The sequence below is a fragment of the Alexandromys fortis genome, unplaced genomic scaffold (assembly GCF_014885135.2).
Source record: "Alexandromys fortis isolate MF-2015 unplaced genomic scaffold, M_Fortis_MF-2015_v1.1 scaffold_141, whole genome shotgun sequence".
Lineage (NCBI taxonomy): Eukaryota > Metazoa > Chordata > Mammalia > Rodentia > Cricetidae > Alexandromys > Alexandromys fortis.
In genome coordinates, this window is record NW_026068060.1 from 637,416 (window position 1) to 660,804 (window position 23,389).

The 23,389-nt window shown below is 49.2% G+C and overlaps 1 protein-coding gene across 1 annotated transcript in view; it reads left to right on the plus strand.

The window, feature by feature from the left end:
- Positions 1–702: 702 nt before the first annotated feature.
- Ptpn1 (protein tyrosine phosphatase non-receptor type 1) overlaps positions 703–23,389 on the plus strand; it is a 48,264-nt gene continuing 25,577 nt past the window's right edge. The window contains exon 1 of the mRNA XM_050120140.1: positions 703–909. Within this exon, the coding sequence (XP_049976097.1) occupies positions 847–909 (63 nt within the window). The 5' untranslated portion in view covers positions 703–846. The remainder of the gene's footprint in view (positions 910–23,389) is intronic.

The following is a 23,389-nucleotide window of genomic DNA, read 5'->3' on the forward strand; positions in this document are numbered from 1 at the left end:
GAGGATCATCTTTGGCCTGACACCAAGTTAGGAGGTCAACCTGGTATCGTGCAACCCTGAGTTAGAAATACGGAAGGGGGCCCGGAGTGGTGGCGAACGCCTGTAATTTCAACACTTGGGAGGCAGTGGCAGGTGGACCTCCCTGAGTTCGAGGCCAGCCGGTTCTACAGCGCGAGCTTCAGGGTAGCCTGGGCTACGCAGAGAAACCCTGGGGGGTGAGAAAACAGAAAGAACGGGACAGGAAATGCTGCTCCCCCCTCCACACACACACACACATACACACACACACACATACACAAATGCTGCTCCCCCCTACACACACACACACACACACACACACACACACACACACACACCCCACCCCAACTACTACGCCTTCGCCACATCTTCGCCACGCCTTCGCCGCGTGACTAAACCGGCACGCTTGAGCCTCGAACTCGCGGTCCCGCCAATCCCGCCTCCGCCCACGCGCCTTGGGCGCGCCACCAGGTGTCGCCTGGGCAACGGGCGCGCACCCGCCCGAGCGCGGAACCCGAGAAGCAGCTAGCGGCGCGCGCAGCCGGTCATCTCTTTCTAACCCAGGCCTCTTCCACTAAGCTCCGCCCCGGCCCCGCCCCCGCGGAAGTGCCGGTGAGCCTTCTCGCTATTTGATTGGCCCTTCCGTAAAGAGGGTGGAGCTCACGGCGAGGCGGGGTGCGTACTTCCGGCTGCCGGCTTGACATGCAGAAGCCGCGGCTCGGGAGGCTGGGGCTGCGGTGGCGGCGGGCGGCGGGCCTTGGGGCGCGGAGCGACACGGCCTAACGCGGCGGACGGCCGAGGGGACGTGGGCAGCCGGCCCGGCCCGCCATGGAGATGGAGAAGGAGTTCGAACAGATCGACAAGGCCGGGAACTGGGCGGCCATTTACCAGGTGCGGAGCTGGGGCCCCTAGGCCGCGCAGTCTCCTCGGCCCTCCGGGAGCAGGAGACCCCTGTCGCGAGGCTCCGCCGTCTAGACCCCTCTCGGGGCTCGCACGCCCCCCCTTCCCACAGCCGCCTGCTTCTTTCCGCGGACCGTGTCCTCTCCTGAGCCCCCACCCCCACCCCGACCCCAACATGGCCCAGCCACCCTTTGTCCCCACTGGTCCACACCCCCGCTGCTTCCTTGTCTGGACCGGACCACCTCAGGCCCTCTTCCTTTGTCTCCCGGGGAGGGAGGTGAGCTCGGCAACACCCCACCCCACCCCCGCACATTTCCTTTGCTCTGGCCTCGGTGTGCGGTCGTGGAGGCCCCAGGATGACAGCCCCCTTACCCCTTCCTGTCCATTCATTTGTTGGTCGCGAGTTGGGGAGTCTGTTCTACTCTAGGCACCGGAGATGGTGTGTGTTGAACGCTACCGTAGTCTTACCCTGCCCCAGAGAGGTTTGGAGTAACAGACACTCAAATACAGATCATCGCAGCTGGTGACAAGTGTTGGGAAGAGAAAGACTGAACCCAAAGGGTCTGCTGCCTTGGAGAGGGGGATTACGACAGGGCTGCTAGAGAAGGAGGCTTGCTCTTTGAACAGAACAGGGAGCGGCAAACCGTGAGATTAGACGACTAACCTAGGGGGACACAGAACCCATTCCGCTGGTTGCCAAACTCTTTCCTTCCAGGCAGGGAAATGAGATGATTTTAGCGCTCTGTATGTAGATGGCCGCGTTCTTTGATGAGTGTCTTTTATCCTTCGGTCGTGGGCTGAGATGGCCCTGTTTTCTGAGATCCGGTCTGCTTGAGGGTGTCTGGTGGTACATAAATAAAATATTATGAAAGTAGATTCATTCTCTCTCTCTCTCTCTCTCTCTCTCTCTCTCTCTCTCTCTCTCTCTCTCTCGCTATGAAACAGCGAATTGAAAACACAAAGAAGTCTTTACGAGCAACTAAGTCCTCTAAAGAAAATAAGTCTTCCGATTAAATGTCAGTGCGGGGGTTGTGAGGATTAACCAAAACCACACTCGCCCAGCATCTTAAATAAGCATGTGCAAAATAGATCCTGCTCCTTGTGTAAAGGGAGCAAGCAGTTTATTCTGCTTTCAGCTTATGGGTTCAAAGGCAGCGGGTGAGACCCATCAGCTGGAGAATTGAAATCTATTTTGAGCTTCACTTGGAAAAGTAAAAAGCCTCAAGCTGCTGTGTGGTGTGCTGGACTGACAAAAGCTTTTTTTGGGTGGCCTTGATTTCCAGATTCCTTGACAGGGTTCTTTTTACTTGGGCTGTGATGTGGGTCAGCTTCTTTTGGGCTGATATTTATAGCTAGTGTAATCTGTGTAAGTAGAACAATCAATAGCAGCATTTGTATTCCAGGTCTAGTCTCTGAGACAGTTGGATGGATTCCACTAAGGAGTCAGATCTGTGGGCAGATTTTCCACATCAGATTGAGTGCAAGGATAAACCAGGATGACATGGCGTGGAAATTGCGGTGTCAGTCATTCTGACTGCGGATGGTGTTCACTAAACCCACTGGCCCAAGTGGAGACAGTTGGGTCTTAAATACTGAAACAGACTGATCTGAGCACATTTGTGCACTCTTAGGTCGGAGTGGCCCGCCCGGACATCTCAGCCTTGTTAAGGCTGTGTTAAGAATGCTGCTGGCTCGTAGTGAGCTGCCTTTGGAATCATTTCCCTCGTTCTCCAATTTCTCGACCACACTTAAGCCCCCACAAGTTAGTAAGAGGTCAGAGTCTCCACAGCTTATTCCAATTGTACCCCCCCCCCCCCCCCGCCACCATCCCCTTTCCTGGTGTGATATTTGTATTTTCTAAGATGGATATGGAGGTATGTCCCTGTTTTACATTTTAAAAGTAGCTCTTTATCTTACAGTTGTACCTTTTTGGTTGGCTGGTTGTTGTGTGTCTCCCCCCCCCCCCCAGTGTTTCTGTGTGTAACACTCTGGCTGCCCTGGAATTCAAAGAGATCCACCTGCCTCTGTCTCCTGAGTGCTGGGATTGATTAAAGGTGTGTTGTCACTTAAAGGCCAACTGACCCAAGCCATTATTTTTTTGAGTTCAAAGAAATGTGTTGAAATGGTAGTGAAGAAATTGGTAGAAAATGGAAGGATTTTTGTTTGTTTTGTTTTAATAAATGTTTGATAGTGTGTCAAAATAAGGGCAGCATTATCCAAAGTCCTACTTGAGCTTGTACAGTTAGAAAGGAGTGTGCAGCTTTGCTTACACTGCATAAGCACAGCAGCGAAATAAGTCCTTATTCTCATTTCTTTTCTACGTAGACCAAAACGATCTACAGACTCTGTAACAAATGGGCAGAGAACAAACAGTAAAGTGGACTTTTGAGTGCTGGGGACTCAAAAGTGTGGCAGCCTAAGAAAAAAATACCTTCAGGCACCAAGTCTTGGGCGTTTCTCAACTTTACTGCTAGCTAACAAGTGGCTGAGGCTGTGGACTGTCTTAGGCCGGTAGAGTCAGGGTTGTTTGCATATAGAAATAGTCTTAAGAATTGCTTTCTACCGTTCAGAATTTGCAAAAGGATTAATTTGCAAATGTTTTAGTGGGAAACTTGGCTTGATTGCACGGAAGGAGTGTGGACACTGCCCTCCTTTGGTGGTCAGGGCTTTGATTCTGCCGCTTCCAGTGAATGATTTGTTTCAGATGAAGAGCATCTCTCACCCCAGTAGCTCCTGACTTGAAGGCAAGACAACTCCTTTACAGGCAGGCATTGTATGGTGGGGCACTCTTCCCCCTGACACTTGTTATATCTGCCTCCATGCGAAAATACAACCCACTGGGTTAAAGTCCTGTTATATCTGTCAGTAATGCCCTAAGATTCCTTACTGTTCTAGACAGCTTATGCTGTCATGCTCTAGGAGATGCCTTCCAATGTTTATTTAGACACCACTGACTTCAGAGGTAGGGACGGTGTTTATAGTTTGTGTAGAAAAGAAAAACTTATACACCGTGATTCATTTTGATGTATGTGTGTGGTGGGGGTATGTGACATGGAGATTGGGAAGTTCTTATATTTTTGTTTGTTTGTTTGTTTGTTTTGTTTTATGAGACAGGGTTTCTCTGTGTAACAGTCCTAGCTGTCCTGGGACTAGCTCTTGTAGACCAGGCAAGCCTGGAACTCACAGAGATTTGCCTGCCTCTGCCTCCCGAGTGCTAGGATTAAAGGCATGCGCCACCACCACCCTGGCGAAGTTCTTAGACTTTGAGTGACCTCTGAGACCTAAATATTCTTGCTTGGCCTGGTTTGTATGAACTAAATTTAGGTTTCTGATGGGCACTTTGAGGAGATGTGAGACCTTTGAAATTGTCTGGGGCTGGTAGGAAATCAGCAGGGAGTTCCAGCAGAGCCAGGAGGGACAAACCCCCTTGGTTGCCAACCTGACTGCGTTTACAGTAGCTGGGCGCTCTGGGGAGTGAGTGGGACCCATTCAGTGTCTGATCCAGCAGCTGGGTAGTGGGAAAACAGGGAAGAGCAAATGGTTTCCAAGGACCAGATCCCTCTGCTAGGCTCCTGGCCTGCCTTGCTCCGTTTGCATTTTAGTAGGAACCCGGGACCTGGTATTTTTGAGTAATGGAGTGAAATGCTGGTATACTGAGACGGAAATGATGAGAGGCTCCCTGTGGAGGCTTTTTGGATGATAATCTACTGAGATAATTGTCTTTTCTCTTTGTTTTCTCTTTGGTGGTGCTGGAATGGTACCTTAGGCACTCTAGGCAAGCATTGTACCCCTGAGCCACCTCTCTGGCACTTAGGGATTTTGTTTGATGTCTCATGAGATGCATCTTGCAGTGTGGCCTAGCTTGGACTCTGGTAGACATGAGCTGCCACACTCACCCCCCCCCCAACAGTTTTCCTTTTCTAGTCTCTTCTAGAACCCTTCCTTCCTTGTGTATTTTGCCTTCCCTTCTTTCCTGCAGCACTGGCGCTCATCTCCAGCAGCAGCTAGTACTGGCAAGAAGACTGGGCATGTGCTAGAAACCCGGAGTCCTGTCTGAGTCATTGCTTCTGGGATGATGTCTGCACCTACGGTGCCCTGAGTGGGTTTTGAGTAGGCCGGAGTGCTTGACTTGAGTAGCTCTGAGAGTCCCTCCCCTACCTTCCACTGCTTGGTCACCCTGTCACCCAACTTGGTGTTCTAAGTGCCCATAAGCCAGCCTACACTTACATGTCCTTCACACTGCAGAGATGACAAGCTGATTGCCTTTATTTTGTTGTGTGTACAGCGTATGTGTGTGTGTGTGTGTGTATGCGTGCACCTGGGCATGTATCTGTGCTATAGTGTACATGTAGAGGTCAGAGGACAAGCTTGGGTGCTGGTTTTGCTCTTCCATCTTGTTTATAACAGGCTGTTTCGCTGCTGCTCATGCCAGGATGTCTGGCTTATGAGCTTCCGAGGATTCTGGTCTCCCATCTCATGTAGTGGCACTGGGGTTATAGGCAGCTCTCTATCCCAGCTTTCCATGGGTTCTGGGGATCCAGTCCTCATACCAGTATAACAAGCATTTTGCCCACTGAGCCATCTTCCTAGCCCAAACTGATTGCTTCCTAATCTGGCCTATCAGGTTCTTCACCTATAGACTCTGCAATTTATTGCTAATGTACTTTTTTTTTTTTTTTTAAATTCCCAAGACAGAGTTTCTCTGTATAGCACCGACTCACCTGGAACTGGCTCTGTAGACCAGGCTGGCCTTGAGAGATCCTCCTGCTGCCTCCCAAATGCTGAGATTAAAGGCATGCACCACCACCTCCTAGCTGACTTTACTTGTTTTATTAATAGCTCTGAAGTTGGGTCTGATGGTGCATGCCTTTAGCCTTTAATCTGGGAGGCAGAGACAAGTAGATCTCTGTGAGTTCGAGACCAGCCTGGTCTACCTAGTGCATTTCAGGACAGTCAGTGCTACATAGTGAGACCCTGTTCAAAAACACAAACAAAAAAACAATAGCACTGAGCCTGTCACTTCTGTGTGATTGCTTTTGATACTTTGATGACACCCGTTAAGTCCACACTCAGTGCTGTGATTCACACTTCATTTTAATTCTGGGAAATCAGATACGGTTCTCTGTCAGACTCCAGTTAGTAAAGGCAAGTGTTGTTCAGCCCATCTCACTAGACCATCTCAGTGTCAATCGAGGGAAGAGTGTAACTTTTTCCTCATCTGATGTTCTCGTTGGCTGACCGTGTGTTACAGTCTCAGCTAGAGCCAGGTGGCTCCCATCTTTCTGCCTCGTTTCTTCACTCCCCCTTTCTCTCCCTCCCTTTAATAAAAAGAACCTGAACTAGCTGACCATTAAGTTCACCTTAAGTAATAAAAGTTCTTATTGTTCTTGAAATAACCCTTGTAAAACTGAAGACATCCACCAGCTCATACGGTTAGGCTCAGAAATTTATAGGCTTGCTAGTGTGGCTAGCAGCTTAAAAGAGTTGGTGTTTTTTTTTTGTTTGTTTGTTTGTTTGTTTTGTTTTGTTTTTGTTTTTTCTCTCTTTCTCAAGGGACATTCAAGGTTCTCACTGAGAGGGCTCCCTGGAGTGAGCAACATGGGAAAGTGAGTGTCCGGCCACAGTTAGGCACCCTTCTCGAGTCAGTGCTTGGGTGGTTTTCCTGTAAAAGACAGAGGAACTGACTCTTGAGAGTTCACGAAAGCGGGGTGCATGAGGGGCAGCTGCCCTTATGTTGTAATTTTAGAGAGAGCCCACATCTGTTCTCAGCTTCATTTGAATAAGTTGAGAGTTTACACATCTGCTGGCCTCCAGGAGAAAGTACCTAAGTCCCCACCACTGGACAGAACCATTCACTCTGGAGACACCCTGATGTGCCACAGACTCCCTTCCTCAGCTCTACTTCAGACACCTCAGCGGCTTTTCTTCTCTTCCTTTAGAGACAGGGTCGTAGGCATCCCGGGCTAACTAAGTATCAAACTGACCTTGAACCCTTATCCCCCCCCCCCCCTTTTCCATAGTGTGTGCTGCTGTGCTGGGTTTATACAGTATGCGTATGGTGGGGTATGAATCGCAGGTCCCCTAGGCAAGCACTCTGCCAACTGGTCTTCCCTCCCCTCAGCCCCTAATTCTCTTTATTTTTGACACAGGTTTTCACTATGGAGCTCAAGTTGCCCTGAAGCTCACAACTCTCCTGCCTCAGTCACTGAATTCCTGGGACTACAGGCATGTACCATCATGTCTGACACATCCCAAGCCTTTGCTGACAGTACATAGATATTGAATGTCTGAAAACAGGCTGCCTTTCCCCCTAATAGCTAGAGTCTAAGCCTGAGTCTAATACGCCTATGACTTTGGCAGGTAGAACCATGCTCTCGTGTGTGAGTGGTGTCCAGCCTTGTATGTGATGGTGCAGTTTCAAATGCTCAGGAAACCATCCAGTCTGTGACTGGCGTTTCGTAGATGCCAATACTCACTAAGTAGTGAGTGCCTTAGGTAGACCTCAGCCCTTCACTGTGCACTCAGTCAGCATCAGCCTGTTGGCTGAGTGGTGGGTCTTGATTTTCTCTGGGAAATATATCCAAGTCCATGCCACCTGGTAAAGGGGCCTGGGGGGCCAAATGGTCTCGTGTCCCCAGGTCCCTCTCTCTCAGCCAGATCTGGATTTTTGTTTGTTTTTGTTGCTGTTTTGGGGGTTGTTGTTTTTGTTCGTTTGATTGGTGGGTTGATTTTTTTTTATAGGGAGAAGCCTGGGCTGTGTCTGTGGCTTTTGTGGCTGATTGGTGGCACTGGCCTAGAGGATGAGTGCAGCAAACTGGGCTCCCAGAGTCCCATTCTGAAGATGCATTGATCAGAGAGAGGGGCTCCTTGCCACATCTGTCTGGAAACAGTTTCTTGTGCCTTTTTTCCTTTTCAGTGTTATGGACACACCATTTCCTTTCCAAAGAGTGTTGTTTATTTACTTGTGTGTTCACCCATGTGTCAAGTCAGAGGACAGACTCAGGAAGTTGGTTCTCCCCTTCCACTTTTGGGTCCTGGGGATAGAACTTGGGTCACCAGCTTTGGCAGCAGGTGCCTTTACTTCTCAGGCCATCTCACTGCCCAGCCCACCTCATCCCAAGGAGGAAGCTTACTTAAATAGTGACTGAATTCCAGCCACCAGCTTGTAGTTCATTCTGAGCAGACTGGCCGCTCGAAAGACACGTGCCATGGCAGAGTTGTCTACAGCAATGCACATGTCCGTGACGTCTCAGATGGAGTCCCTTCTGAGCACAGCCATATTCAGTCAAATAAATAAGGAAGTCACTGAGAGAGAGTGTGTCAGTAAGCCACACACCCCAGCCAAGCATTGTGTTGTGGATTTGCCCCTTGTAACTTGTGTACTGTTCTCCTATCCCAGCAGAGTTTTTTGCTTCTAGAAGGATAAACACAAAGCAGGCCCTCTCTGAGTCAAACATGTGTGACTGGGTTCTAGAGAGAAGGGCCTGCGAGAGAACACCAGTGGTTGCTGTTGCTGCTGCTTTTTTTTTTTTTTTTTTTTTTACAAGGTGTGTGCCTGTCTTCTTCATGTCTGGGTGCAGGTGAGCATATGTGTTGCAGGTTCCCATATAGGCCAGAAGAGGGCGTAGTATTCCCTGCAGCTGGAGTTACAGGTATACCATGCCATTGGTGCTGGGCACTGTACTACAGGAAGAGCGGCCTGTCTCTCCAGCTCCTGGTGTTACTGTGAGGGCATTTTCTTGTGTAGTTATTACTTTGGGTGTTGTCATTGATTACTCCTTGGTGCAGCTTGAGTGAGACCTCTGCTGTGATTGCTCTCTTGTGCCTCCTGCCACCTTGTAGGTCGGTGGAGCCATGTGGCACTGAGGAGGAAGCTGTCAGTCACATGAGGCCACATCTCTGGGCAGCCCCAGTTACAGCAGGTGATTTAGCCTCACCAGCAGGTTCACAGTTCTCTTGAACTTGAGAATCCACCATTTCTTGAAGCTGGGTTCCAGAGGGTTCTGTGTCCCTTTCATGTGGTATCCCAGCCTTTCTAGATTGCTGGTGTTACCAGCCTGTCCCTGACAAGACAGCAATGTCCATGGGTTGGTAAAGGGCAAGGAGATGGACCACTCCAGAGACAGTTTCAGGAACAGCATCCACTTTATTGTACGTGAACAACCACTTACACCGTGGAAACCTATCAGCTGTGGTCTGATTTTAGCACATTACCTTGGACTGGACAGTGAACACTCATATACCAGGGTCTCTCTGCGGAAGAAGCACACTAGAGACGTGGAGAGTGCAGACTGGTCCACAGCTACTCGTGCTATTTTAGAATTGAGTGTTCTGACTTCAAGAGCATGATGTGCCAGGTAGGCTGGCTGCCAGGTGATGCCTGCACTAGCTACTGTGTCTTCTGTAGCACAAATAATAAAAACCCAGAGGCAAATTGGGGTTCAACCCAAAAACCGGAAAAGCAAAGCAGTCAGGCCACTAGAGAATTCTTACCTCTACCAAGGCCGAGGACTCCAGACTAAACAAACAAAGCCTCTCCTCTCATTTCATTTCCCACTAGTGCTGGGATTAAAGGTGTGAGCCACCACCACCTGGAGCTGTTTCTGCATTGATCTTGTTTAGTCCAGGGTAGCCTTGAACTCACAGAGACCCGTCTGCCTCAGAGACCCGTCTGCCTCGGTCTCCCAAATCCTGGGATTAAAGGTGTGTGTGTCACCTTTGCCTGACCTCTAGTGGCTTTAGCTTTGCTTCTGGTCTTCAGGTAAGATTTCTTTATCAAAATACAAATAACTACCACTCCAGTCTTCCTGTGTTTCTCACGAGTAAATCCTAGAAGCATCAGCACCTCAGGCAGTATGTAGTCTGTTACAGTGCAGAGGACTGCCCGCATTTGCTCTTCTCTCTGCTAGTGGGAATGCTTTGCCAGTTTGGCTGACACCATTGAAGCTGGCCAGGAGCAGACAGCAGGCTCTGTCTTCTTGCTTTATTCTTTGTGAATTTGAACCACCTCTCCTCATCCCAAATAAACGTATCACACAATTGATCAAAGCAATTATGGAACAGAGGGAATCACCATTCGAAGCCAAAGGTTGACAAGCAAGTGGCTTTTCATGAAGGGTTGCTCTTCAGCCAGTCCACTTTTGCAACTTGCTCCACCCCGTGGTGGCAGCCACTATGGTCTTCTCAGTAAAGCTGTCGGAAGGTGTTGCTTTTGAAAGGTGGGAGTGCCCGGCCTTAGTAGACAGGCCTAGGGAGGTAAAGGAGCATGGCATTCCCCAGCTGCTGTTGCCATGCAATTGGAGATGGGTGTGGGCCATCTTCCACAACTTCCTGTCTTCAGTGTGACGGGGTGGCAGTTCTCTAACCACTGAAGAACTGTGTGAAACGTGCTTTTTATTTTTCAGGGCAAACCGGGCTCTAATGGCTGCCCTTGGCTCACCTTCACATCAGCGAATTGCCACCCTTGGCAGTGTCCATTCAGTGTCCAGGGGCCAAGGCCCATCTGGGCAGAGAAGGGGCAGAGCCAAGCGTCCCTTCATCTTTCTTTTGCAAATGCCTTTACTGCTGGTGTTATAGATCATAAAGGAAGTGATGAGTATCCGTGGTCTGTGCTAACTTTAGTCTCTTGTTCACGGCTCGTTTTATGGCCTTCACCATTAAGGCTCACTTTCTAGAGACACATTTGAATGCAGGGCACTGCCTGTGTTCTGCCCTCGGCTCTGTTTCAGAAGCTGCCTTCTCAGTGCTCTGGGGCAGCTGCAAGTGGGAGCCTGGGGAGATTATTTCCACACCGACTCCTTTGCTCAGCGACACCCTCCTGTCCCAGCAAGTAGCTCTGCTCTTTGTCTGAAGTATGCAGCTTTTGCCAAGGGGATCAAAGGCAGTGTGCCACTCAGAGACTCTGCTGACTGATTGAGAGGCCTTCCTCAGCCTCCTCCGCATTATAGGCATTGTTTGTCTTTGGTTCTGGTTACTCTTAGCAGGACTCTGCGTGCCAAAGCTTTAGTCCCAGGCTGTGAGGCTCTCCTTCACCATCCACGCAGGACAAACCCTCCCAAAGATAAGAGACAATGAGATCAGGTTCCCACACAGGCTGCTCTGGGTCTTTGAGGAGTTACCTGGGGTCCTATCTGTGGCATGCAGGCTGAGAACAACCACAGCCTGACAGCATAGCCTGCATCTTTTGCCCCCAACTGTAGTCATTTGAATTAGAAGAGGTCTGGCATTTCTGGAAGAATGGAGACTTTGTGTTCTTACCCTGGGTTTGGCATCACTGTGGCTGCTTTGTGATCCTGCTCATCTCCAAGAGGGACATAAACTTTAAAATTTCACAATACCCCAGTTAGAACCATAAGAACCTTTTGTTCATCCTTAGAAATAAGATGTCCTTTGAGGTTGTAAATCAGTATGTTTTATAAATTCCTAAATGTAATGAATGTGAGTGAAGTTGCCTTTGACATTCTTGTGTCTGAAGCTGCAATTGTTGGGTTTTGTCATCAGACCCCAGCCTCATTCTGCCTTATTCGGCACAGCACCCACCGTCTGAGTTCTCATTGAGCCCAGGTTCTGTGCAGTGCCTTCACACAGGGTTTGTAATAAGGAGTGTTTGTGGAAGACCGTTGGGTCATAGAGCCTCAGTGTTCTTCACCAGCTCCCCAGTGACTCCAGTCCATCTTTCCAGTTACTGTTAGTGTGGCCACTGCCTGAGCTTCCACGTGCACAGCCTCCCTGGGTCATCAGGATGATTGGATTGTAGAGCTGACTTTTGCCTGACTTTGTAACCTCCTACCTAGATGTCACTAATTGACTACCCACAGTCATTTGTCGGTCTGCACTATTTTTAGAAAAAGGAGCCTAGCCGGTTGGTGGTGGTGCACGTCTTTAATCCTAGCACTCGGGAGGCAGAGGCAGGTGGATCTCTGTGAGTTTGAAGCCAGCCTGGTCTACAAGAGCTAGTTCCAGGACAGGCTCCAAAAACTACAGAGAAACCCTGTCTGGAAAATTAAAAAGAAAAAGGAGCCTATTAGGGGTTATATTTTGATGTGGCTATGGGGGAAGCATGATATGCCTTAGAACCAGGGTCCTGCTGTGTGAACTACCTTGGCCCTGGTCCTGGAGCCAAGGGTCACTGCTTCTTTGGTTGGACGTGTCTGCAGTCTTCACTTTCTCTCAGTCCCGTGGGCTTACGTTGTCCCTGGTGCTGTGTGCTGCCAGTCCTTGGGGCCTCGAGTCATGGCAGGTTGGGGTTCTTTAAGTACATTGTTAGTGCTGGGACTGGCACAGTGTTTGGTTTGGAATATGGTTGGTGTGGTGTTACTAACAAAATCAGAGTAGAGGGGTGAAGGTGGCCCAAGGGGAGATCCCCTGACTGCACAATACGGAGTAAGACCACTATCTGCAGTGGCTCCTTTCCTGCCAACCTCCCTTCATCCTCAGGTCCCTGCCTGCTACTTTAAAGGAAATTGGAAGCCATCATCACTGTTTTTCCAACACAGACAACTGAGTGTGATTTTATTTTTGTCCTATGTTCAGCTGTTTCCAAGAACTTTTTCTGTGTGCATGTGTGGTGTGTTTTATAATAAGTCTCCTTGTGTAACCCAGAATGGCCTCACGTCTCCTTATGCCTTGGTCTCCCTGGTGCTGGGATTGTAGTCCTGTGCTTGACTTCCAAGAATCATGTTTGGTGACCAGTGGGCAGTTAAATTCGATGGGCCCTGTGGGAAGAGTAGTATGTCCAAGTTTGTTTGTGCTGAGAAATGCTAGAAGCCTGTTTGAACGCCTGGCTCTGTGGCTTGTTAGGTAGAGTGCTGTGTGTCAAGTGTTTGTGCTTAATGACTTCTCCAGTCTGTTCCCTCTGTCCAGGGGTGAAGTCAGCCTTGGAAGACTTGCATGGAGAGAGTAGTAAAAGCAACGACAGTCCCCTCAAGCAAATTATGGGACAAGCTTTCTCTGGAACACCTGTAACTCATAGAGATGTGTGTGTGCAACAAGAAAAAACAAACCCATCGTTATTGGCAGTTCTTCACACTGTGAAACAGTTGGTTCTTTGTTCTGAGCTTTGTACCTTCCCTCACAAAGCAGAATCCCCGAAGGACAAAACTAATTCTGCACTGGAGCACTCTGCACCACTGGGCAGAAGGCTCAGTCTCAGCTCAGGGCCAGCCTCAGGACTCTGGTGTTCTCAGCAGTGCTCTTCTAGCTCTAAGCCCCGACTGCCAGCTTAGCTCATTGTCAGGTGCCCCAGCCGCTGGGCCCCCATGCTCTGTGATAGGCAGTGCTGGGCAGGAAGCTCCCTGCCCTTAGGAGCTTGTAGTCCAGGTGACAGAGTCCCAGGTCACAGTGAAAGGAACTCTGCTCCCATGAGAGCTAGGAATCCAAGTGGAGAACAACTCCTGTCTCTCCTTATGTGTTCACACACATTTTCCCTGCCTTCTTATCTGTCCCCTCTGTTGGGGTGACATAATAGAGGTGCCAGCATTTTAAGACGGCACATTACTAGACAGGGCACCAGTGTCCGTTGTGATAAAGTAGCCTCTCCTGCACAGAAAATAAAAGACTCCCAGGAAGAATCAGGGCCTGAGGATTAGCTAATCTAGTGTGCATAAAGCCCTGGGTTTGTTCCCCATCTCTGCATGAAGCAAGTGTGGCGGCACATGCGTAGAATCCCAGTGCTGGGGAAGTAGAGGCAGGAGGAGCTTCAGCACTACAGTGAGTGCTAGCCTGGGGTACGCAAGTTCCTATTGCAAAAGAAGTAAACAGACTTCAGACACTGACTATCTTTTTCCTAAGAGTACACTGAAGGTGCGAGTGTTGTCGGCCCTTAGTCTGCAGCAGGCACTGAGAGTAGAGGTCTCAGGTGTTTGTGGGTTTTAAGGGATATTTTTAATGGTGTTGGTGGCTTCTCCTATCATATGGTCTGTTTACTAGTAGTTCTTGTTATCCACATGGTTTTTCTTTGAGTGACTTTCAAGTATAGTACCTTGTAAGAAGATTTAAGATCATTCCAGGGCAGGTGGATCTCTGAGTTCGAGGCTAGCCAGGTCTACAGAGCAAGTTCCTGGACAGCCAGTGATACACAGACAAACCCTGCCTCAAAAAATAAATAAACAAATAAAAATAAATCAATTATGACCATCTATTTTGTTGTTGTTCCTATTATTACAGTGCTCTAGGTTGGACCTCAAGCTTCACACATGCTAGGCAAGCATTCTACCCCTGAGCTCTATCCCTAGCCCTCTTTCTGCTTCTGTATTTGGGTATGTGTGTCTGTATCCGTGTGTCTGTGTGTGTCCATGTCTTCTGTGTGTCTCTGTCGTATGTATGTGAAGATCAGAGAACAACTTGCAGGAGTTGGTTCTCTTTCTGCCATGTGGAGCCTAGGAATCAAGTTCAGGGTGTCAGGCTAGGTGACAAAGTGCCTTTATATACTGGACATTCTCCCCAATCCCCTACTTTTGTAATTTAGATAGAGTTATCTCACTTGGAATGGCTGAGTCACAGACGTTTAGGCATTTAACCCTTCATATAGGATTACAGCTTGTGAGACTTGTGGTTAAGTAAATTTAAAAACAAAAATTATCTCAAGTAGCTGTGGATAGCTTAGTGCTTACTGCCAGTTTTCTATTTACAGTCATCAAACTCCTGACCACATAGAAACAGTCAAAGCTAATTATCTACAGACACTATCCTTCTGAAAGTCTCGACTGTTTACTTTGGGGGTGTTGGTGGTGCTAGGAATTGAACCCCTGGCCTCTCATGCGAGGCTAGTGTCCTACCACTGAGGTGTAGTCCCAGCCCTTCTTTCCTTTTAATTCTGGTTATGAAGCTTATGTGTATGAGAAGCCGCAGACACACACTGTGTGTGTGTGTCTGTGTGTGTCTGTGTGTGTGTGTGCACAAGCATGCAGTGCCAAGAATGAATCCCAGAGCTTCTGCATGCCAGGCTTTACCACTGAGCCATATCCTCGGCCAGTACAAGTTCTCATGCACTGGGCATGAGAGCACACAGCTGTAGCCCCAGCACTTGGGAGGCTGAGGCAGGAGGATTGTGAGTTTGAGGCCAGTCTGGGTTACACACAAAGATGCATTCTCAGAACAGAAGCAAATGGCTGATTACTAATGGCTTGAAGACCTCAGAGAGGGTTTTCCCTACTGGTGGACGACGACCTAGAACAAGCAGTGCTGCTTTGTCTTCAAGGTGGAGTGACTTGGGTCATAGCTGTCCCCGTCTGGTTTTACTGTGCCTTTACGTGTATGTCTGAGTAGTTATCTTAGCACATGTGGTAGAGCAGAGAAACTGTTCATAGTCCCACGCCTGTGGACCTGTTTGCGGAGACACAGCTGTCCGTGGGCCAACACTGGCACTAGACAAACGCCTTCAGGAGAGCCATGGGGCTTGCACAGTACAAGCTCTGCCTTGCAGCCCAGTTCCTTGATTACTCTCTGAAAGGAGAGGGAAACCCCTTGGGGTTGGAGAGGTGCGGGTGTGTACGCTTGCCCACAGTCATGGTTTGGGGCTCTTCTGAGTTGTTGGTCTGGGCTGGGAGTTTAGTCTGGCCTTGCTTGTTCTGCTTGGATTTTAAGTGTGCCCTTCCCATCGTTCTTTGTTCCTCCACTTTACCTGGCTCAGGGTCTGTCTTGTCTCCCTCTCAAGACTGCTGCACCGCTCCTGGGCTGTGTCAGTGTCCTGGGAACTTTGTTTCATATTTCCTTCCACATCTGGACTTGTAGCCCAGGTTGGCCTTAAACACAGGCCTTCCTGCCTCACCTTCCTGAGTCCTGTAGCTGCAGGTAGATTTTGCAGTAAATTAGCACTGTACCCATTGTTCACCTTCCAGTTACTCTCAGGCACAGGGAAGCTGAGCTTCATGTTCCCAAGCCACTGACATAATGTCTGACACAGAGGTCCTCTGTGCTAGCCATCTTCCGCTTTTCTCACCCGTGATGCTTCACATCCTGATTGAGCACCATTTAGTGTGGTTGACCTCTGTCTGCTTCCTCACTCTCTCTCTCTCTCTCTCTCTCTCTCTCTCTCTCTCTCTCTCTCTCTCTCTCACTATCTCTCAGTTCTAATAACCCTCTCTCATTTTTCTTTTTGTTTTGTTTTTATTAAAAAAAAAAATATCAAAGAAAAGCTCTGGCTGTCCTAAAACTCGCTCTGTAGATCAGGCTGGCCTCAAACTCACAGAGATGCCCCTGCTGTGCCTCCAAGTGCTTAGATTAAAAGCCATTATGCTCTGCTCTGTTGTGTTTTTGACCATTGTCACTGTGGGGTTGGGCATTGCACTCCTCATGGATGTGGGTGGCACTGAGAGAGCGCCTCAGAACTTCTTGAACATTGTCTTTGGTTCCCATAGCTTTCTTTCTCTCTCTCTCTCTTTTTTTTTTTTTTTAAATCTCTACCTCTCTGGTTTATCCTGGGCCTTGATCCTGAGTGTGTCCCTGTTTGTTCTTTAACTCCCCGATGTTGCCCCAGCCACTGCCCATCTCTGTCTCATATATATTTACCCTTAAATACTGGAGGACTTGAATTCAGAGCACTGGACACAACATGCTCTGCCTTCCCCATATTGGGTGCAACTTCGAAGGCTCTGTCCTGTCCTAAACTGATTCTGTCACTGTGAAACTTTGCATGTGCTGTCTGCCTTCCCTGGAGAGAATTCTCGTTCTTCCTCCCAGGTGCACCTGAGGCATCTCTCCCTGCACCCCCTCTTGACTGCTCTTTCCCAGATCTGTGTTGGGTGCCTGGCTCCTCCTACAGCATCAGTGTGACTGTGATGTGAATGATGGTTGGTTACTTACTGACAAGTCTGTCTGTGGTTTGTGTCTCTCAGGGCTAGCACATAGAAAGTTCCTGGGTGCTGGGCCAACAGGGAGGCCTAGGATTACTGTGCTCTGTGTTTTTTTCTTTTCTCATGTACATGCATATTATTAGTTTAGCCCCTACCAAGCTTAGAAACCCTTTCTTTATACACTTGTCGGTGACTCTCACAGAACTTTGCATGTGCCTACACTTCAGCTCAGAGGGCCCATCTAGGCCATGTTGATGTTCCTCTTTTGCACACCCCTAGCACACACAGGCGCTGCCACTCCAGCTTTGTGTTCTAGGGCGCTGGCCCAGGGAGAGATGGCAGTGGTGGGAGCTGCGCTGAGCTGAGAGGAAGTGGAGGGACTGAGTCAGGCTGTCAGCCTGCAGGAAGCAGCTCCCTTAGCATATGAGTTTTGTAGCCGGGCACCTTCCTTCTAAACATGAAGAGCTAGCGAGAAGGGAGGCGTGTGTTCTCAGCATTTTGCCTATGTTATCTCTGCATTTTCATTTGTTTTGGTATTTCCTGAGATTTTGATCTTGCCAAAAAGTGCCCAGCAAAAAAGCTCTGGACAGGCGAGGTGTTTATCTGCATTCGAAGTCTCCTTTCTTGAAGATTGTCCTTGTCCAGTCCTGAAGACCAGTCGGTGATTGGCAGTTCTGGACTTCTTTCCCCAGGGCTTACGAAATGAGTGGTGTGAAGTGAATGGAGGAGAGGGAAGGCCTATAACAAGCTGGAAAGCCTTACTCTGTTGGGGCGTGGGAGGGGGTGAGCTGTCTAACCAGTGAGGCACTCCAATGTAGGAGGTTTTTCAGGGTGCTTGAGCTGCAGTGCATTTGACACAAGGGGATTTCTATGTGATTGCCTTAGAAACAAAGGCCCTTACTGTCTTCTGCCTTTGGGATGAGCAGAACTCCTCCTGTGAATACCTGATACAGAGGAGAGCAGCTTGATCAGTGGGCACAGAGCAGGTGCTCTTCCCCTGCCGGCGGGCAGCCTCTAATGTGCTGCTGCCCTAGAGCCTCAGGTCTCCTTTCTTTAGAGTAGCTGAGTACAAAGGGAGCAGACATTATCCGCTCTGCTGATGTGCCCTGCCAACAAGACCAAGCCTCTGAATCCTCAGAGCTTTGACGCCTGGAAGAGCCCTTCTTAGGATTCAGGCTGAAGCAGAGGTGGAAGAGATGAGAACTGAACTTTTGAGGACAGTGTTGTCACTGGGCCCACATAGAAGCCGGGCTGGGTTGTGCCTAAGCCCTGGTGCCCTACCTAAAGTCCCCCTTTTTCTGCTGTTGTCCCCTTCCTGTGGCCACTGCTGTGACCACTAGCATTTGCAGACATGAGGATGTTAGGGCTGCTTCCCTGTAAGAAGACAAGAATGTGATGTTAGCCATGGACATGGTAACTCAGCTCTGTGACTTCTCCTTGAGTGTATCTAGTAGTGCCTCACGGGCTGCAGGCTAGCCATAAGATGCTTTTTTGTCACTCTGGTCTGTCATGGCTTCTGTCTGCCTCTGTATTTGGGGATTCTCTGTACCCTGGTAGTGCCCATTGAAGGAGATGGCAGAAGCAAGCAGAGCTTATTGCCACAGAGATGAGGAAACACCGAACAGGGGATGATAGCAACCTTCAGAAACAGATTTTAAATAGCCTTGTGCTGAGAGAGGCTTTGGTGAAAGCTGTGCCAGGTCTTAGTGTCATGGGATACCTGACCTGTGGGGCTCTTTGTCTATTACTTGCTGCACAGCACCTTAAATCTTACTTGGATCAGTTCACAAAACAATATTTAGATGGATTTTTTTCAGCTGGCATAGGGTCAGAATGGTAACCATGCATGCAAGTCCAGACAGTTCTCATCCACAGATGTGTCATGCCCCAGGAGCTCAGACATTGGTTGGCATTCTGGCTGTGTTTTCCTGCAGAAACAGTGCAGGGAGTGGAGGTTACAGTACACACCCTGCACGCAGCTGTAACCGCTGCCGTGTACTTGAGGGGTTCTGTTACTGCCATAGGATTTCACTTGGCAATGGTTCTTATGAGTCAGCATCATTGGAGTTCTGCCTGTAGGATTGTATCTGCAGACCCCTTCCCAGACTCCTAAGCCACTAGAGGCCTCCTTCCTTCCTTCCTTCCTTCCTTCCTTCCTTCCTTCCTTCCTTCCTTCCTCCTCCCCTCCCTCTCTCTCTCCCTTCATCTCCCCTTCTTTATTCCTTAAAATCAGTTTGATGCTAAGGGATTAAAGAGTACAGGCTACATTTGGGGTGCAGGAAGTAGGTTTGAGCCCCAAAGACTATGCCATCAGGCTGGAGTTTCTAGGAGTGGAGAACAGTGGCAGGCTGCGCCTAGGGTATCTGCATGGCCTCCATACTTTCTGGATTCCCAGGTGTGGGCATCTTGGGTTGCCTCTGGTCTACAGAGACACCTGTTTCTGAAATATATGGTTTGTTTTGGTAGCCTAGTGCAGATTTAAGTGCTTTGCTAGGTTCTCACGAGTAGTGCTGTCATGAGGGCTGTGGAGCTCAGGTGACTCATCACAGACATGCATGAACTTGGTGTCATTCTCCTCCCTGGGGATCACATTGCACAAGATAGCAACTTTTAGAGGCAGTGTCACTGCCCTCTCCACTGTTTCTTGAGTTTTCAGACAAAGCCCCTCATGAGAGGCCATGACACTACATAGGACAGGCACTCCCTACCCACCAGCGCTTGAGAGCAGCCAAGGCTGTGACTGGATAAGTCTCTGGGAAGCAGCGCCCCACTTCCTGATGGTTCCACTGAGCCCTACTTGCAGGAAGCCTGGCAGGCAGCCTGTGACAATTTGATTTGTCACTTCAGTGTTCATCGCCCTCTTCCTGTACCCACAAATGGCCCAACTTCTTCACCAGACATTGCCTGGGTCTGAGCTTCTGCTGGTGACCCCCAACCGGCCAAGGTGTCTTTGGGGACCTGCTCTAAACTAGCTGGTAAAATGCTGGTTCACACAGGCATGTGTTTCCTGGCTTGGCATCTGTCACTTCACCTGTCAAAGGATGGGAACACCAGAAGGGAAGGTTTGATGGACTGCTCCTGACAGGCCTGCCTGGGAGTGCTGCAGCAAGGAGGGGCCATTGAGGCCAGAGGGGACTGTTTTCCTGGGAGCACATATTGCTCCTAAGTATGCCTGGCACTATGTGACAGAAGGGTCTTGGACTTTTCCCCACCTAATAGTTGTGATCTCTGAGGGGTTGGCTTTAGCTGTGTATGTTGTGTTCTGAACAACACACTCTACTGTTGGCTGATCCCTCCCTGTGAGCCTGGGTCTTCTCCAGCTCATGGCAAGTTTCTCTAAAAAAAAGTATGTTAGTCCTAGAAATCACTTACGTGTCCAGCCTTTAACCTGTGCAAACATTTCATAATTCTTTTTTTTTTTTTTTTTTTTTTTTTGGTTTTGGTCTTCAAGACAGGGTTTCTTATAGCTTTGGCTGTCCTATAAGTCAGTTTGTAGATCTTGCTGGCCTTAAACTCAGAGTTCTAGGGCTCCTGAGTGCTGGGATTAAAGGCATATGCCACCACTGCCTGGGTCTAGCACATTTTTTTTTAAGTGTGGCTTTGACCCTTTTACTTGGGCAGTATTTTGTAACGGGCACGGCTCCTTATTTGTCCTGCATTAGGGTGGCCTGAGGAGTCTGAAACTCGGTGGAAACCTGTGGTGTTTCTGTCTTTGGCCGTACTAAGATCATCACTCTTTCATGTGTTTGCACTGCCGGTTGGTACCTCTCTTCAGCGTTCTGAAACTGATGCCCCAGAATTGAGCTGATTGCTTATACCTTAATCTTGCATTGAGGAGGCTGAGGCAGGAGAGTTGTTACAAGTTTGAATGAGGGCAGCTCTGGGTACAGAGCAAGACCCTGTTTCAACATCCACATCAAAAGAAAATGAATACCCAACCTCTGGCCCTCACTCCTGGCTGGTGCCCTTCTCATCTGGCTTTTAGTCAATCTCAGCTGGTGCAAATGCCTACCCCCCCCCCACCCCCATCAGAGGCCTTACCTGGCTTAACACAGGTGCCTGAAGCCTCATGGATAGAGGCCTCAGCTTCAGGCCCTCCAGGCCAACGCCACATCCTTTCCTTTATGGCAGTCCCCTGCCTCCCCTGGCACTGAGTGGTATTTTCCTCTAGTATTGCAGTTTAACTTTGCACCAGTTATGAGAAAGTTTAATTCCAGAAAGAGCAGCTCGGCCCTGATTGGGAGGGGGCGGGGGCTCCTGCTCTCTGCTGTCCTGCTGAGCAGTGCTCCAGAACAGTTCACCCCACTCAGCATCTCACTCCCTTCTCCTTAGCTGTCATCAAGCGCTACTGGAATTCGGGGTTGTCTTGCTTCCTTCAGTTTTAAGTCTTGATTTGTGCCCCTGCTGCCTGACCTAGAGTCCCCTGTAGACTTGTCGCTACAGGTAGCTTTCAGGTGTTAACTACACACCATCCCTTTTCCTTTCAAAAGAAAGAAATTCCTTTAATTACTGAAATGCTGATGCCAAGGATGAAACATGTCCCCCAGGGAAAGGGGGCTTCAGTGGGGCACTTTTTCTCTGACAGACTAAGGGGTCTGAGGCCTTGGGCTTGCAGCTAATTTAAGGAGAGTCATCTGGATATAATTGCATACAGTTTCATCTTGCAGCTGACTGCAGGTGTGGTGCATTTGAGATGGGATACCTCTGTTTCTGGAGACAGAGTATCAGGGTTCTAAGAACCCTTCTGACTGTCTGTCATACTGCAGCCAGAATAGGCCTTTCTCCTCTCAGCATTCTGAGCGTCATTTGCATTCAAGTGCATTAGGTGGGCTCCTGCGTCATTCACACTACATCTGACAGCAATGGCTGGGCAGTGTGTTAACCAGGATCCTGTGTCGGAGGTTGCAGGAGAGACCCTGGGCAAGATGCAGAGATGAATGCTGGGAAGGAAAGGTAGGAGTTATGGTGAGCAGCTTAGGGCCTGGCTCCTCTGAGGGATCGCCAAACATTTGAGTAGTGCCTGGGTGTAGCCTGTGCTTTTTCTTTAGAAATGGCTTCAAGTACAGGCCAGGGAGGAAGGCGGGGTGTGTATGTGACCTGAAGAGTGGATCTCTGAGCATTTTGCCTCCTGACACTTCCTGGGGAAGTGAAGTTGCTCCTTTCTTTATCCAGACTTTTTAAGTGTTAAGAATTTTTCTTTGACCAGCTGATAATCTTGGGTACAGTGTTTTATACACCAAAGTCCCTCTGCAACCTCTTACCCCTGTTTAAATGGTGATGCACACTTTGAGTCCAACACTCAGGAGGCAGAGGCAGGTGGATCTCTGGGTTCCAGGCCAGCAGCCAGGGTTAATCAGAGAAGTCTTGTCTCGAGCCCCCATCCCCCTTCCAAAAAAAGAAAATATTTTCTTGCATTGTACTTCATCTTTCCTGTAGAAAAGTGATTGAGACCTTGACTCCGTCACAGCAGCTCCTCACTAGAGGTGTTTTAGTGTGATTCTGCCACTCAGATTTTTTCTGGAAATCTCAGTGAGGTCATTGCAGATTCAATCAAGCTATGAAATAATGCAGGCTCCTTTCACCCTTCCTCCCCACCCCATCTGTGAAGCCGCAGCATGGCCAGAGGGGTGTGTTTGCATCTGTATGTGTATTTAGTGATTAGTAATGCATTTGTATATGTAATGCAATTGACATGGTCTTACCATGTAGCCCAGGCTGTCCTGGAACTCATACTCTTCCTCACCTGTAATCCCAGTATCTGAACTCAAAAAGTCCCTTGCCAGCCATCATGGTGAAATACCCTTTAATCCCAGTGTTAGGGGGAGGAGGCAGCAATTATAAGCATTAATTGGTGTCACCCTTCCTCTCTGAGTTATGGGATGAATCCCAGCATCATAGCCAGTACCTTTTTAAGAGTTTAAGGGAGTCATTACCACCTCCACCTTGGATTTGGGAAGGAGGGTAAAATCTCAAGGCCAGAAGATGCCTGGGGCCTCAGTTGCCAGGTGCATTCACTGTGAGCTGGGCCTTCTGTCAGCTGGGGCAGCAAGCAGAGCTCAGCAGATTGTTTCTTAGTGCCACCAGTGCTGTGTTCCCTGTTGGTCTCTTAAGCAGCATGCCCAGGCCTTCCTGTGGAAATCTTGTCCCATGTGGATCCACTCATTCCTGTTGGGCGGGGAACTGGAGGGAGCCCAGAATCTGCTTGTGTGGAATGTGGTCTTCAGGATCGTGCCCGTTGGAGGGGACAGTTCTGCAGCAGCAGCACTGAGCAAAGGCCTGGTCTGAGGAACTTCTCTCATGCCCCGCTGTGCCCCCAGGTGACAGAGCTGGAAGTGCTCATTGCTGCCATAACCCCTGAGCCTTCTGTGGCAGCCAGGGATGGTAGTGCCAGTTTGATCAGTGGTACATTCTCTTTGCTGCCTGTCATACTATGTATCCCAGTCCACACCCTCCCATTGACTCTTTCTGACATCATTAGACCCCCACATGTTCCTTAACTGAGCCGTGCCCATGAGTAACAGCTCCGCTGAGTATGTCCCCTGTCTAGAAAGGAGAGGCAAAAAACCTAGCAGCTGTGTGTGCTGTTACAGACTGGGCCAAAGCTCACTGTCACATGGCAGGGGCCCAGAGTGATGCTGTGGGGAAGGGCAGTCCCTGCTCCCCCTGGCCCTGTGTGTGGA